The sequence below is a fragment of the Cryptomeria japonica genome, chromosome 3 (genome assembly GCF_030272615.1).
Source record: "Cryptomeria japonica chromosome 3, Sugi_1.0, whole genome shotgun sequence".
NCBI classification, from domain to species: domain Eukaryota; kingdom Viridiplantae; phylum Streptophyta; class Pinopsida; order Cupressales; family Cupressaceae; genus Cryptomeria; species Cryptomeria japonica.
The window spans coordinates 500748946-500765731 of NC_081407.1; the positions used below are offsets into that span (position 1 = coordinate 500748946).

The following is a 16786-nucleotide window of genomic DNA, read 5'->3' on the forward strand; positions in this document are numbered from 1 at the left end:
ACAGATGGGTAAGCATAGAAATAAATAAGTCACAGTAAGAAAATGCCTTCACTCAAAGTATCTTAGGTGAAAAGATTTTGAAGGATAGCATGTTGTGCTTGAAATATCCAACTAATTATCATATATATCCAAGTATTAGCACACTTTTAGCTAATTGGCCATGCTATGTTAGGGTAATCATGTCTGATTGACAGTATCAATCATGTATAATTTTTAAGTAGGTTACTATGATATCGTGTATTTTGGCTATACTGTTGGCAGCTATCACAGTCGGTATAAGAAAGCCTATTCCACATTCAAATAATAAATATTTATTTCATATTTTTGTCAAATACCTCTTGAAGAGTTGTTCCTACATATTGGGTGCAAGTGCACTCTAATCTACTTTTGGATTGCAGGTCCAATCATTCTTTGTACCTTGGAAAAGTTGATGATTCTTAAATATATATGTAATAAATTTCTTTAATTATTAAGAAAGACATATTTCCTAGTTATTGTGCATTCTATATAATTATTTTCTATTCTATAAGTGGGACTGAAAATATTAAAACAAGTGGCTAAGGGTGTAAATGTTATTATTTCATTTTTTAAAAGGGGTTGTGCAAAGAGTCATCAGAGATAGAAATCAAATTCAAATCTTTGTTTCAGAAATTTCAGTATGCTTTTTCTGAGTTATCTGCAAAATTTCCTACTACGAAAAGGAGTTATCCATTTGAGTCATCTGGAGGAAATAACACATCCCATTGATCATATGCCCTATCAGTTAAACTATTGAAAAAAACAAATGGATAGACAGGTTCATGAATTATTTGAGAAAATGATCTATTCAACTTCTGTTGTCAGCATTTGAGGAACCAATGGTGCTTTTCAATAAGAATGCCATCTTGCAACCATGTTGGGACTATTTTGCTTTAAATGAGGTGACTATAAAAGACAATACAGTGATTAGTTGTATTCATGTACTGTTGGATAAACATGAGAAGCAATGCTTTTCAGAATTAGCTTGCCAAGTGGAGATTGTGATGTTAGGATCGCAAAGAAGGATCCCTAAAGCACCTTTTGGTAATGGAGTCATTATCACAATGACTTCTTGGGGTGTTCAATTGGAATCATCATGCACTCTTGAAAAAGCCTGTTCAATTTTCCTAATAGCACCTTCATATTCTTTCAAACAAAGAAGCTTTCATATGTAATTCTTATAAAAAGTGTTTTTTTAGTGCTCAAATTAGTTCTTCCTCTAGCATGAATTTGATGTTAACATGCACATAATATAAGTTTTGCAAGTGCCAGGTTTTATTCAATTATCACAGTTCTGATGAATTTTGATGGGCATATCACTACATTCTATATGTTTTGAACAGCTGAATCTTGTGTTGTGTCATATTAAAATATTTATTGTGTTACCTAAACAGGCAGATAAACTCAATAGGGCATCCCCAAGTTCGTGATGTAGACTACAATCCCAATAAGCAGCACATAGTTGTAAGTATCCAAATTTAGTGCGATTTCCTTAGTCATTTGAATTGTATAAACACAATTCTCTAATTGAAAGAAAATTTGCATTGGGACCATGGAATATGGTAATATTATTTTTTATCTTATAGACTAGTATAATATCCTACTGTTTTATTCCTAGTATGGCTTAAAATATAATTTTCCTTAAACTGTCTTCAGTTCCACATGGAAGTTTAGTTATGTGTTTACTGTTCAGATTTTCAGCTTGGATTACTTGAATGCATGTCTTTGATACAAATGCACAGACGGACTTCAAAATATTAATCTCTGCAATGGGTTTGGATTAATGTTAGTCCTAATTTTTGTGTTTTATAATATGCACGTCAAACAATTTCAAGGGACAGTAGCTCTATGTATGGGGCACCTAGGGACTTTTTACATATGTATGGGATTTTCCATAACTTGAGGCTTTTAGTAGCTGCTTTGTTGTTCTAAGAGTTGAGATTGTTATTGTAATCCAAATGCTAAGGTGACCTACTTTCCCCATTTTGGAATCACTGTTTGCAATTTGCATTAGTGATTGAAGAGTTCAAATGGAAGAACAAAGGCACAGCTCATTTCGATGCTGCTATTTTCCGACATTTGTTTTCTCATGCTATCTATGGTATCATTTTGATGTTTATTCATCATCACTTGTAATGAAAGTGCTGTCGTATGGAAGGAAAAGATTCTACCTATGACAGCAATAATTTAGTCCATTAATGTTCAAAATCTAGAATAACAAAAATGTGATTGTGAATACCATAGTTAGAAAACTTGGCCTGATTTGTGATTCAGAAACTGAAACGTGTGACAAGAACAGACTCGCATGCCAAGTTCTGGTTGAGTACTTGCTGAATCATGGCCCAGTTTCCTGCAGAAACTGTGAGTCTCAGAGAGGAACTTGTTTGTCCTGTGCCTGAACTCTTGTGCAGAGAAAAGAGATTATGGGCTTTAAAACATGATTTCACTTCACTTTTTTCACTCATTCAGCCTTCCACAGGTGGAATTGAAGCTGACAGGAGTGTTTGTAATCTTTTCATCAGTTGTAATAGATTGATGATCAGAATAGACTTGTGTTCCTAATATGTTATTATTATTTTTTTTGTGTAGTTAATTTTTTTTGCCAAGTTTTTCCATAATTTCACTGAGTCAAGATTTTGGGCTGCTGAGTTGAGCATTTAAACTATGGTGAATAAACATCTAGAATAAACAAGAAATCCAATCCAAAGGCAAATGATAATTCAGAACAAGCAGATATGATACATAAGTGAGCATGATGCAGGAAATGGCAAATGACAGAAATGAAAATAGTGCTGTTTTAATGGGGCAACCTCCATAAATTAGAAAATTAGCAATGCAAAAATTTCATGATTGATCCCCTACAACAAACTAGCTAGCCTCTTTTTATAACCAATATTAGATTGGGGCATCCCTATAGTTATAATGGAGCTGACGACATACAAATTAAAAATTTTACAATCTAGCTTTGGGAATCAAATGTTATGTGTGCTTCTATTCTACATCACATATGATGGCAACAAAATGATTTGAGGCAAAAGGTTCTCTCTCCATTCAAACAATGTTTCCATTAATGCTTATAGCTTGAGATGTTTGTGTAGAACTTTCTCATCTTACCAAGTTGTATTTTCCTTTGTTCTAGCTTTTTCTGCTTGACAGGATGCCTGGTGACATCTATGTTTTGCAGCTTCTGTGATCATTAATAGCTTCAATAATTTTTCCTTCATGTAAGTTAGGAACTTCTGCTCTGTCAGTACTTTTATCCTTGTGACCTTCATGAAATATCGACCATGAAAGATGGAGGTAACTCCAACTTGTAAGTGATTCTACTGGTCTTTTGCAGAATCTTAGACGAGCCACAAAACTTGGGAGGCAACTTCTTGCAGTTTTATTGCCAAAGAACTTTTTGCTTGTAAGGCTGAAGTCAAAGGAAAAATCCAATCTTCTCTACTGAATTATCTCACAATTTGATGCTGGTCAAATTGTCGTTTCATCTTGTCTTGACCATGTCAGATTTTCTTTTAGGGTTTGAAGAAAGGTTTATTTGATACTAAAGGTGATTATCTGTAACAAGCAATTTGGAATAGCCCTGCAAATCGTCAATTACAGATGTGGGTGGATATCTCTTAGAGAGCTTTAAATCGATTCATCTCAATTTAGGAATAAAAAGTATCATGTTGCTACCATTTTGCCGGAAACCGCTTCTGCCATTATCATTGTTTGTCAGAAGTAAATTGAAGAACATACACCATCAACCCATTACTTATAGTCCTCATTTTCCCATTAGACTGTCTTTGATAGGAAGAACTATGTGTCAATTTTGTACCCAAAGTGGCAGATAAATTTGTCCACTTTGCCAATACATAAAGTATCCCAGCCACTTTCAGTGGTCTTTGGAGTGCTATGAAGGTTTTGTGTCTTTTCTATGAATGCTTTTTCTATTATGCTTGCTAAAAGTTGGTGGTTAATATATAGAAAGTGTATTTTGTGAGTCAATTCACTATTACTATTGTAACAGTCTTGTTTTCTGACTTAAGAATCCCAGTGATGAAATCCATAGAGATTTCTTTTGATCCTAGCTCTAGGATTTAGAAAAATGGTTGTAAAAGCCTCAGACACTTGATTGTGTGCCCCTTTATTCCTTTAATATATTGAATGTTTTAGAACGTTTTTTTTTAATTCACACCTAAGTTACTGGTCTTGGTACTGGAAAGCGACCCATGGGATGTGGACCAGGTCAATTGAAGATTCACGAATGTTATCCACAATTACATTTGTACAACACCACATCTTCAGGTTAGTCAACGACACCTTCACCATGCATTTAACTAGATTATTACAAGATGAACCCCACTCTATCCCACTCTCTACCATCCTTTTGACTCTCCAGTTGGGATCGGGGCCATACATCCTATCTCTGAACTGTTGGATGTCAATGTGTCCGAAATTGGTATCCCCTATGTTCTCCCATCTACTTAGAACCTTGGAATCTCACAACACTCCCTAAAATTCATACTTCATCTTGTCCAGTTTATAGGGATTCTCAACTTTGGACGTATGAGAGGTGCTTGGTGCTTCAGGTTCCTTGGAAGATCAACCACCTTAGGAGGCATATACCCTGCACACCAGGACACAAATTACGACGGTATTTTCCAATGAGCAGATGATGGTTAGCTGTGCCCACAACAGTTTTAGTAAATAATCGTCAGCAAAACGATGAATTAATCCAGATTGAAATTTTACAACAGCATGAGGGCAGGTTTGAATTTTGAATCAATTGATACTGACATCTAGTTGTTGTTCACGTTTCAAAGCCTATGCAAAGTTTTGAAAACAAAGTCTGATATGCATTTGCAATTTAATGTCGTTTTGGCAAAGCCTGGGGAAATTTTCGGTACCGTTGAGCATACTAGGAACAAAATTTTATTTTGCCTATTGTGTTGCTAATCTCGAAAATACTGTCAGCAGTGGTTTCTCAAAAGTTTGTTTAAGCCTGACCGTGTTTGCTTAACCTAGGGTTTATCACAAGTTGATTTTTGAATGAAATTTTAAAACATGTGAACCACGGGCTTTGGTTTGGATAACCCTAGATCAAAATAACAAGATTTTTACCATTAGTTTTAAACACAAAACTCTAACTTTTCCTGATAACATAGTTGTAAAAACATACCAGGGAGTTGGAATGCTTTGCAAGGTGAAAATGAAGTTCTGTTTGCTGGTGTTTTCCCCTTGGAATGCATTTTTTTTCTTGCTTGCTGAATGGGATTCCGCTTTGTCTGCTGTAAAGAAAATGATTCACCTCTTTGCCTTGCGATTCTCTCCTATGCTCCTCTCTTGGGCATTTCACTCTAAAATGTGTTTTTCCTTTTTGAAAAATGAAACGATTTGACCTTTATCTGCATTAAGATGCCAATATGGGCGAACTTTTGGGGTTAGGAGGCTTGAAACAGAAACATTCACATTTGGTTGTGCTAAAAGGGCTCGAATCTATCTTCATCCTGGTCTCATTTTAAATGCTTTACCATTTGGTATTTTTCATGGCCTAGCAAGAGACGATTTCGTTTTAAAAAAAAACGATGTATAAACTTTATTTCATTTAGACTTTTTAACAGCTTGGACACCTTTTTTCGAGGTTTATTTCAGCTTTAGAAATGCTTGAAACAAACCTTTAGCCTTTTGCTCTTACGTTTTAAAAGGCCGAACCTATCTTTATCTCACTTAAGCGCAATATTTTATCTGCTTTGAATAGTTTTAAAGCGCTCTAATATTGCTTTCAGTAGTTCGACGGCTTTACAGAGGGGCGATAAATGATTTCATCCCTTCCTTTTTAAAAGAGAATGTCCGAACTTTTAATCATTTTCCTTTTAAACTTTGCTTTGAACTTTTTTGGGGTCCTTATCGAGTTTATCAAAGGCTCGAACTGACTTATTATCGCATTGACATTTTGCTTTTTAGGGCTTTTGTTGGGCTTAGAAGGAGATGAGACAAAAATGATTTATAAAAAAAATGGCCCAAACTCTTATCATTTTCTTTGGCACTTTTTTGATGCATTCTTCACCTTTATCAAAGGTTTGAAACAAACATATTTCGCACCTTTTGCTCTTCGTGCTGAAAGAGGTCCGAATTTCATTTTGTTTTACCTTTTATCTTTACATTTTGACACTTCTTTTTCAGGGGTTTTCTTCGGCTTTATTAAAGGCGATGACAAGGTTCTTGGAAAAAGATTTTGCTTCTCTTTGTTCTTTTAAAAAAATCCCTTGAAACGATACAACACCATTTCAATGTCTTTTGACGGGAATAACAGGAGGTTTGGAAGGAAAGACATTCATTTTGCCCTTTCTTTTATTGCCTAAACAATAACCGGACTCTGGTCTTGCCTGTTGATGTTTTAAGAACTGGCTCTCCTTTTTGGCATTTTCTTTGGCATCAGACTTTTAAGAAACACCAAATTTTCCTTCCCTTCAAAATTTCAACTCTTCCAAACACCTTGGCAACGGTGAATTCCCTCACGCTGCATCACTTTTACAAAATTTGGAATCATACTCTAGATATTGCCTCTCAAACATTCTAGGATGGTGACTTGGTTACTCCTTTGATTTTTTGAAGGCTTGGCCTTCCGTGGTGATGCTCAAACTCCAGGATCAATACTACGGGCATGTTTAGGTATGTTTCTTGTTGCACTTTAGGATACGTCTCTCTCTCTCTCTCTCTCTCTCTGCTAGAATAAAAGACTTATACAGGACCTCGACGAGGCAAACCAAGCAATGAGGGGGGTCCCTGTCCGAGACAAGGAGTGTGTGCAAGGCACAACAGTACCCAAACTGCACTCATACCAAGACTCAAGCTAAAATAGAAGAACCCGGTATCTTAGCCTATGACATGTGAAAGGGATGGAGCAATGGCATTCAATAACTTCCCATGTCAGTCTGACAAGAATACTTGTTAAATCTTGCAATAAGAACTCTAATACAAAAAAATTCCATGGGGGTACAACAAATTCGAGGGTTTAGTTTATTAGTCATAAGGAAGCCTACCCTTTCTAATTTGAAGGTTTTACCCTTACATGCTGTTTCATTGTGCATTGTCTTGAAAGGGACGAAATAAAACAATAACATTCAGCAACAAATATGCTGAAGGCAAGATGATCCCATCAACATGCTTAACCAAACAACAAAGTGAAACACCCTATAAGCCACACAGTGTAGGCACAGATGCTTCACAATATGGATCCAAAAATAAAAACCATCTCTGCCTTGTGCATCTCCAATAACATCCATCTCTGCAGAAATCAAATGAAATGCTATATTTGATGCAAGAATTCTTGTCTCGCCAGTAATTATTCCTGAAGAATAATGAACAATTCCTCTTTTCTGTGTCTTTAACCATTGTGCATAGTTGTGAATCAGTATCCCTGCACCGTTTTCTACATAAACATAAGTTGATGGTTGTCTTACTCTGCCTTGTGGAGAAACATAGTGTACTTTTTTGGAAACTTTTCTTAGCCTGTTAACAATTTCAATTTGTGCTCATGTAAATTATTCTTTATACTCAATAACAATTTTTTTCCTTATTAGTTATTAACATGAAAAAGTAATGTTCACAATGTTTTTAACACCTTTTATGCTAAGTTTTCATTACAAATATCACTTTGTCATTGTAGGTCACAGCAGGAGAAGATTCACAAATTCGCATATGGGATTTGAGAATGCCTCACATGCCTCTCAAAGAGCTTACCGGACACACTCACTGGCATGTCTTTGTCACTTTAATATTTTAGTATCATTTCTGAGAAAAAAATAAACTTATTGTAATTTGAATATCTAATTATTCTTATGCACATTTAATTTAACTTATCCCAATACCTATGAAATTGCAGGACATGGCGTGTCCAGTATAATCCTGCATATGATGAGTTTATTTTGGTAATGTTTTTGCTTATTATACATAGAAATTTTACAGTCACAAAATCATGCACACATGGAATCCCTACAATTGACAATACATTTTCTTTTATTCAGCACAATCATTTTGAATGTCTTTTACAATATAGTCAGTTAACCGAGCATCTTTAGAACTATTTAGGCCTTCAATTATTCAAACATTTTGGAATACTTCTAGCACAAATTTTCATTATTCAATTGTTATTTTCAATTTCATAATCTTGTTCTGGTTTTTCACATTTTTTGTAAGCAAATAGCAATTGTATGTTATAACCTATGTTACCCCAAGTTTCCAGGACGGGGATGGCAGGGGACGGGGGTACGCGTTTCCGGGACGGTGATTTTTTTGCCAATTATGGGGACGGCTAGGGGACGGCTATATAAAAGTAGGGAAAAGTAAAATAAATAGGGAAATTTAAAATATTCATATGAAAACATGGATAAAACATGCACATATCCATTATAGAACCTTAAAATATAAGAACTAGTAGAGTTCTTATGGCAAATTTGTGTTAAATTGAGAGTCAAAGTCAAAATGCTTATAGAATTCATTGTCAAAATTCATTGTCTATATGTAGAATTTATGGGGACGTCCCCTAGGAGTCCCCTGTCCCCGGGACGGGGACGGCTGAAAAAAATACCAGGGACGCGTCCCCGGGTAACATAGGTTATAACTGAAGGCTATGTGCATGAACATGTCAACGGAGTTACAATTTATGTTGGGAAGCTCTGCAATTTGATATCAGTTTTTGAAAATATAAATAAAGTTTTGCTATATTAATTTAGATCTGCACATTGTAATTTTGCAAGAAATGAATAACATCATCAAACAACAAATTCATGGTAGCCAAAACACAAGATTATCCAGGGCTTTATGTTGAAGGATAGAATTTTCCGGGAACTCATTCTCCAATATTTTATTGTTGTGTAACAAACCTACTTTGTATGGAAGCATTGCATGTCACTACAATCCATGCTCCATTGTTTTCCACTAACAGGAGAGGATTTTGTTTGTCTTGGTTAGTGTATTGAGGCAGGGGAGCTTGAAATGAACCATTTGAACTTTAGATTTTGAGGGAAATGAACATAATTGGCCTCACTTGGAATCTATGACTTCTCTTGTAGGATTTTGCGCACATCTTATTGCTGGAGAGAAATCCTTTAAAATTCTATCATACCTCTCATGGAGGGAAATCAAATAAGCAAATATCCCTCCAATTTTTTTAGATCTATTGCCTAGGACATTCTATGTATGTTATTATATTCCTAAATAGCATGCATAAAATTAATTATTATGAATAAATCTAAGTGCCAGGAAGCAATTCCCTTTTATCTGTGAAAATGTTTCTCTCATGAAACTTCTAGATTTTCTAACATTTTTTTTGGATCCATTGTAAATAGCCTAAGATAGGCTGTGTGTTGTTAGACACCTTAATAGTAAGTAAAAAATTAATCATTATGAATAAATCTGAACGGCAGGAATCACATCCCTTTCCTCTATGAAAATATTTTACAAGAGAAAATCCTGTAAAATGCTTGGAAACATTTTCCAAAATCTTTTTGGGACATTTTTTGATAGATTCCCAAGAAACAATAGGTAGGATGACTCTTTATCCTACATTCGTTGATATGAGGTACTATGGTTCAAACGTATCATTTATTTTCAGCTTTTGGATATTGTGTAGGGCTTTAACATCAACATATGCATGCCAATATCACAAAGTTAGCCTAGGGATCCTCCTTTCAATTGATCCATTGCATATGAGATGTATGATTATGAGCTTGATCTCCAAACATATTAATCTCACTTATTATTTTTCTAGAATATTGTCAAGGAATTCAAATCAGAGATAGAGAATACAATAGTTTGGTAGTATGTAGTGAGGATAGACTTTAATAAGATCACTGCAATGAATATGTTTTACCTCTGATGTGTATATATATATAACTCTAACTATTAAACTTCTATGATGATATCGACAGCTTGCTGGTTCTTGAAACTGCCACTGTTATTGGTATCAATTCACAACAAGTGTCGATGGTTATAAATAAAATGATGGAGAGTCATGTCCACGTAGGGGCATGACTTCTACGTGGCTTATGCCACGTAGAGTCATGACCCTACGGGGACATGACCCTTCGTCCAATGTTCACTGCTATTAACAATAACGATGATGCTCGGCTTACTAACTATTTCGACCCCGATAAGTATCGGAATTATTTCCCTTTAGTAATTCTTAAACATGTCAATTAATATATAAAATAATTAATGTATGTATGTATATAATACTTGCTTCAATCCGAGTGAAGCTATATCCTTAACACTCCCTCTTAGCAAAAGAGGATTGAATCTCATAACTAAGTCTTATGAAGCAAAATTCTAGATATACACATTCATTTGACATGATCATTCACTCAGTAACACTTACTAGTGAAATACTTCATATCTCAGAGAGATATGGGTTATCTGATATCCAGCACACTCGGACAACAACTACTTGAAGTCTTATCAGATTACAACCTTGATTCTAGTGACAATTGTAACATTGTCATTATCACAAGTGAAATAATATCAGTATCATGATATCCGGCACATTCCGGGACAGCAAATTAATATAGTCAATCATGATATGATTGTTATCATAATTTCCGACATGTTTCAGAACAATCATTTAATGATAACAATTCAATAACTCATCATAGCAATTTTAGTATCAAGATTTCCGGCACATTCCGAGACAACAACTTAATGTAGTCAATCTTGATAACAGATCAGGCTATTGTGAAAGTCGTCACCTTAAAATAGAGATCTTACACTTACATCACATGAAAGATCGTCACCTTCCATGACATAACTCATACATGCAATATTGCATTCAAGATATTCATGAATATATCAATTACATATGATTAAGATTAATATCAGAAATTTCCATTATAATTTAGTCATACCAAGTTTACCTCTAAAGTACTCCACTTTCAACTTTGCGAGAGGTTTGGTGAATATGTCGGCACTTTGCTCTTCAGTGCTGATGTAGGTCAATTTGATGACATCTCTGTCTACCATATCTCTTATGTAATGGTATGGGATTTCTATATGCTTAGATCGATTATGAAAAACTGGATTTACAAAAAGTTTGATGCAGCTTTGATTATCACAGTGAATCACAGTGGGGTATAGGGGCTTCCCAAATAGTCCAACTAGCAATTTCCTTAACCATACTGCCTCACGTGCTCCCATGGAGGCAGCCATATATTCGGCTTCAGCGGAACTCTGAGCAACTGCTGACTGTTTTTTGCTAAACTAGGATATCATAGCTGATCCAAGACTAAAGCAACACCTCGTTGTACTTTTACGATCAATGGAACTTCCTGCCCAGTCGGAATCAGAATACCCTAGGAGTTGTATCTCAACATTTTTATACTTCAGGCCAAGTCCAATAGTGCCACGCAAGTATCTCAGAATATGCTTAGCAACCATTAGGTGAATCTTCTTAGGTTCGCACATGAAATGACTTAACACATTGGTAGCGTAACAAATATCAGGGCGAGTGTTTACCAGGTACATAAGAGATCTAATAATTTCTCTATAGTATGTAGGATCTGTAGGTTTTGAATCTACTGCTTAACTTTTGAGCTTATGAAGATTTGTTTCCATTGGGATGGATAGAGGATTACAATCTATCATACCAAATCTGGTCAAGATATCAGTGGTGTATTTTCCTTGATTTAGGAAAATGTAATTCTCTTTTTGCCATACTTCTAGGCCCAGAAAATAGTGCAGTAGACCTAGATCCTTCATATCGAATTCAGCCACAAGATCTTGTTTGCATTTTGCAATGAGGTGATCTTCTCCTGTTATCAACAAGTCATCAACATAGAGAACAAGTATTAACATGTCACCATCCGATATTTTGAAGTATGTGTTGGAGTCTGCTTCATTTTTGGAATATCCTAGTTTGGAGAGATAAGTATCTATCCTTCCATACCTGCCCTGGGAGCTTGCTTAAGGCCGTAGAGAGCTTTTTTTAGTCTACACACATAGAGATTTCTATCATGTGTAGCAAAGCCTTCAGGTTGTTCTATATGTACTTCTTCCTCAATAACACCATTCAAAAATGCGGTCTTAACGTCCATTTGGTGTATCTTCCACCCTTTGGAAGTTGCAATGGCAATGATGGTTCTTACAGAAGTATATCGGGCAACTGGAGCAAATTTCTCTTCGTAATCAATTCCAACCTTTTGAGAAAACCCCCTGGCAACGAATCTGGCTTTTTGTTTTTCAATACTACCATCTGGTGCATATTTGATTTTGAATAACCACTTTGATGAGACAACTGATTTGTCTTTTGGTCTAGGTACAATGTCTCGGACATCATTTTTTAAGATAGATTGGTATCCCTCAATCATTGCATCTTTCCAAGCTTGACATGTTAAGGCCTCTTCAACATTTGATGGTTCAGATTTTGTAAGTTCGGTCATGAGTGCAACATAGCATGATTGACTTCTTGTTTTCTTATTCTTTTTGAAGATTTCATCTGGTTCCACATTATTTTCTTCAATCATCTTTCTTGCCCATAGTGGTCTTTTCTTGTTGTTAGGATTTTCAGCATTCTCGAAATTAGGTGATTGAAGTTCATGATTTTCTATGATATTCTCCCTTTGATTTTCAATTGTAGGATTTTCATCTGATTCTGCGGTTAGATCATCTTCTGCACTTAGAGATAGTTTATAAGCAACATTTTCTTCAAATTTGACATCTCTACTGATTTCAATAGATCTTCGTCTTGGAATATAGACTCTGTATCCTTTAGTGGTTTCACTGTAGCCAACAAATATGCCTTTCTTCCCGGAGGGTTCTAGTTTGGTTCTCTTTTCTTTAGGAACGTGAATATACATGTGACAACCAAACATTCTTAGATGGCTTAAATCTGGTTTATTTCCTGTAAAGGCTTCTTCAGGTGTTATATTCTCTAGGATTGAATGAGGGCATATGTTTTGAATGTACATAGCTGTATTTGAGGCTTCAGCCCAAAATGAGATATGTAGATTTTGATCATGCATCATGGCTTTTTCAGCTTCGATGATGGTTCTGTTTTTTGTTTCTGCAACTCCATTTTCTTGAGGATTAGAAGGTACAATACACTCCCTCTTAATCCCAACAGAAATGCAAAATTCTTTAAAATTTTCAGAGATATATTCACCCCCATTAACTGATCGTAGAGTCTTTATTTTCTTCCCAATTTGATTTTCCACTAGGGCCTTAAATTCTTTAAATTTCGATAACACTTCATTTGATTCTTTGAGTTTTATGAAATAGATCCAAGTTTTCCTAGAGTAATCATCAACAAATATCACGCAATACAAGAATCCCCCTAGTGATGGTTATTACATTGGACCACACAAATCAGTGTGGACAAGTTCTAGTTCAACTTTTGATTTGTGTTCACTTGAGGGAATAGACCCTTTTGAGTTCTTCCCTAGAGCACATCCTTTACAAGATCCAGCATGATCAGATTTTAGATTGGGTAATCCTGTGGTAATTTTTCCTATAGAAGGTAGGGCACTAAATCGAAGATGTCCTAATCTTGTATGCCAAATTTCATTAGAGTTTGATACTTCATGATTTAGTGCTTGTTTTTGAGTATTACATAATTTGTATAAACTACCATCTCTAGATCCTATAGGAATAGCATTCTTTATGTTAGAGTTTTTAGGCCAGAGTAAGACTTTATCTTCATGGAAGGTGACACGATATCCTTGATCAGCTAGTCCTGAAATAGTGACCAAATTTGATACTTGGTACAAAGAGAACATCTTTCAGTTGTAATGTAACGCCTGTTCTTAATTGAATTGAGCAGGTACCAATTCCTTTCACTGGATAGGTAGAATTGTCTCCTATTGTAACTTCTTCAATTGGTTCAAAGGTTTCGAATTGATCTCTAAATCCGGGTATGTGTCGAGATGCTCCACTGTCGATTATCGACATATGTTTGTTTGAGTTTAGTTCGCTTGATAAGGCTAAGAAAAATAGAGGATTCTCTACTTCCTTGACTTCAAATGTTTGCTTGAGCTTTCTTTCTTTCTGTGCAGATCCTGTGAGTGTGTCCAAATTTATCACACTTGTAGCATTGAATCTTGGAGAAGTCTTTACTTTTGTGATTATTTCCTCTCTTCCGTTTGAGCTTCCTTTTCTTCCCTTTGTTGCTTGTGTTAGCATGTAGTGCTTGAATTTCTCCCTCTTTGTTTGGACCCAATCCTCTTGTGATTAGTCGAGATTCTTCTTGAGTACAATCATTCTTGAGTTGATTGAATTTTGGTAGTGTCGGACGAGCACTAATGCCTTGAATAAAGGATTCCCAACTGGATGATAATCCTTTAAGTGCTATTAGAGATAGCTCCATATCATCTATATTATTCCCAATAGTTGACAATTGGTCTTTTAATTATGAAATCCTCATGAAATAGGATGTGATTGTTTCTCCTTTGTTCATGTAGATATGCGTTAATTTCTGTTTGAAGGTGAGCAATCTGCTCGCATTATTTATTTCATATGAGTTTTGAATGGTCTTGAATATATCATAAGCTGTAGTTAGTTTTGAGATGGTTGGGGGAATGTGATCTTTAACAGCATCAATTATGATTTTCTTAGCCTTGTTGTTGTGTCTTTTCCAGGTTGTTTTCTTTGGCTCGTCTTCGGGCATCTTAGTAGCTTCTTTTATGTATGCATCTAGTTCGAATTCTTGAAGAATTGCTGTTATCGGAATTCTCCATGAGACGAAGTTGGATGCGCCTTCGAGTCTATCCTCCACTCTAACACTGTTCACCATGATTGTCTTTCCTTTAATTCTGAGTGCAAGTCTGAATTTTTTAAAAAAGAGGTGTCACTATTTTATTATTTCTCTACCAACTTGGCTCTGATACCATGTTAAGGAATTTAAATCAGAGATAGAGAATACAATAGTCTGGTAGTATGTAGTGAGGACAGACTTTAATAAGATCACTGCAATGAATATGTTTTACCTCCGATGTGTATATATATATATAACTCTTAACTATTAAACTTCTATGATGATATCGACAACTTGCTGGTTCTTGAAAGTGCCACCGTTATTGGTATCAATTCACAGCATGTGTCGTTGGTTATAAATAAAATGATGGGAGAGTCATGTCCACGTAGGGGCATGACTTCTATGTGGCTTATGCCACGTAGAGTTATGACCCTACGGGGACATGACCCTTCGTCCAATGTTCACCGCTATTAACAATAACGATGATGCTCGGCTTACTAACTATTTCGACCCCGATAAGTATTGGAATTATTCCGCTTGAGTCATCCTTAAACATGTGAATTAATATATAATACTTGCTTCAATCCGAGTGAAGCTATATCCTTAACAAATATAAGGCTTAGTTGTTAAAGACAAACCTTATTTTTATTATATTTTTAACATATGATCATGAATACTGTATAGTTGACATAATTGGACATTCTGTTTGTGTGGATTTTTTTGCTTACTTGTTGATAAAATGTTCTATAGATAGCCATGTAAACTTGTCGATTCTTTATTTTTTTTTATTTGCCAATTTTTTATGTATTTATTGCTTGGATAGAATATACTTCACGTATATTATATTTTCTATCATTGCTTGCATTTTTTGATAAACTTTTATATATTTTCATTCACATGTTGTTTACTATTAGTATTTTTATAAGGCAAATTATAATACCATGCCTTCTCTATTTCCAACTGGAGATCCTCGTGTCATAATCTCTCTCAAATTGGCAAACTTCCTAGCATGTTGTTTTCCACCTTGGGAGGTTCATTGCATTTGCATCTTATTGCTTTTCCAAACGCTGAGCTTTTATGATATGCTACAGTCTATCAGATTGCAGATGCTCCAAGAGTACATTCTCAACTCTCAGCCTTGTGTATAACTGCCAACATCTAATTTTAACTAGTCACCAAGATCACCTTGCAATTTCACATATATGAAACTACATTGTGTATATTAGCATAGTTGCTGAGTACTCCCAATTTTCTTTTTTTCTTTTGTGAAACAAGCAACTCAAATAGTAATTTGACTGAGCAGGAATCACTGTCAATTGCTTTTTGTGGATCTCTGCTAAGTAAATTGACTGCTGAACATGAAAGACAGTAATGCAGAAAAAGCACATTAATTGAAGTGCCTATAGCTTCTGAAATTATTATTTTTCCAAAATTCACTGATTTTTGCTGAGTTTTGCCAAGTTTTATCAAGGTTGGAAATTGAAATATATTTTAATTTTCCAAGTTTTGCCAACTCAAAAGCTTTTGGTCTCCCAAGTCTGAGTATGTGAACTATGTTGCTGCACTATAATCTCCAAAACTTGGTATTGACACCTAAAATTGGAATAAGTCACTATTCCAAGAAACCTTCCCAGTATCGAGGATAGGTCCAAATTTTCTTAAAGAGGCTCCGGGGGTTAATTTCTTGATAGTTTAGAATGGCTAAGCCTAAATTTTGTGTTTTTGCATCAAAGAGGAATATAACCTTATTCTTAAAGGGCTTCCTGACACTGAAATTTGGAGTCTGGGGCTTGAAGTTTTTTTTTTTTTGGCGCAAAATGTCTATTTCTCGCCTTGTTCCGTAAAAGTTTCATAGCGCCGAGTTAGGGCCCGAAATTCTCAATGGGGGGCTTCAAAGTTAAGTTTGGGCGGAATAAGTCATAATTCCTAAAACCATTTCAGCTGCTGAACTTTATGCCGAAGGCCTTAGCGAGCTTGAAAAGTTGAGTTTAAAACAAAGTTTCAATAGCAAAACTCGGCCTTAGCACCGAAAAAGGGAAT

The 16786-nt window shown here is 35.3% G+C and overlaps 1 protein-coding gene across 2 annotated transcripts in view; it reads left to right on the forward strand.

The window, feature by feature from the left end:
* The window catches only part of LOC131067462 (WD repeat-containing protein DWA2), a 201723-nt gene that overhangs the window by 157130 nt on the left and 27807 nt on the right, over positions 1 to 16786 (forward strand). For both annotated transcript variants that reach the window (XM_058002485.2, XM_058002484.2), the window contains exons 7-9: positions 1413 to 1482; positions 7676 to 7764; positions 7892 to 7937. In XM_058002485.2, the coding sequence (XP_057858468.2) occupies positions 1413 to 1482; positions 7676 to 7764; positions 7892 to 7937 (205 nt within the window). The remainder of the gene's footprint in view (positions 1 to 1412; positions 1483 to 7675; positions 7765 to 7891; positions 7938 to 16786) is intronic.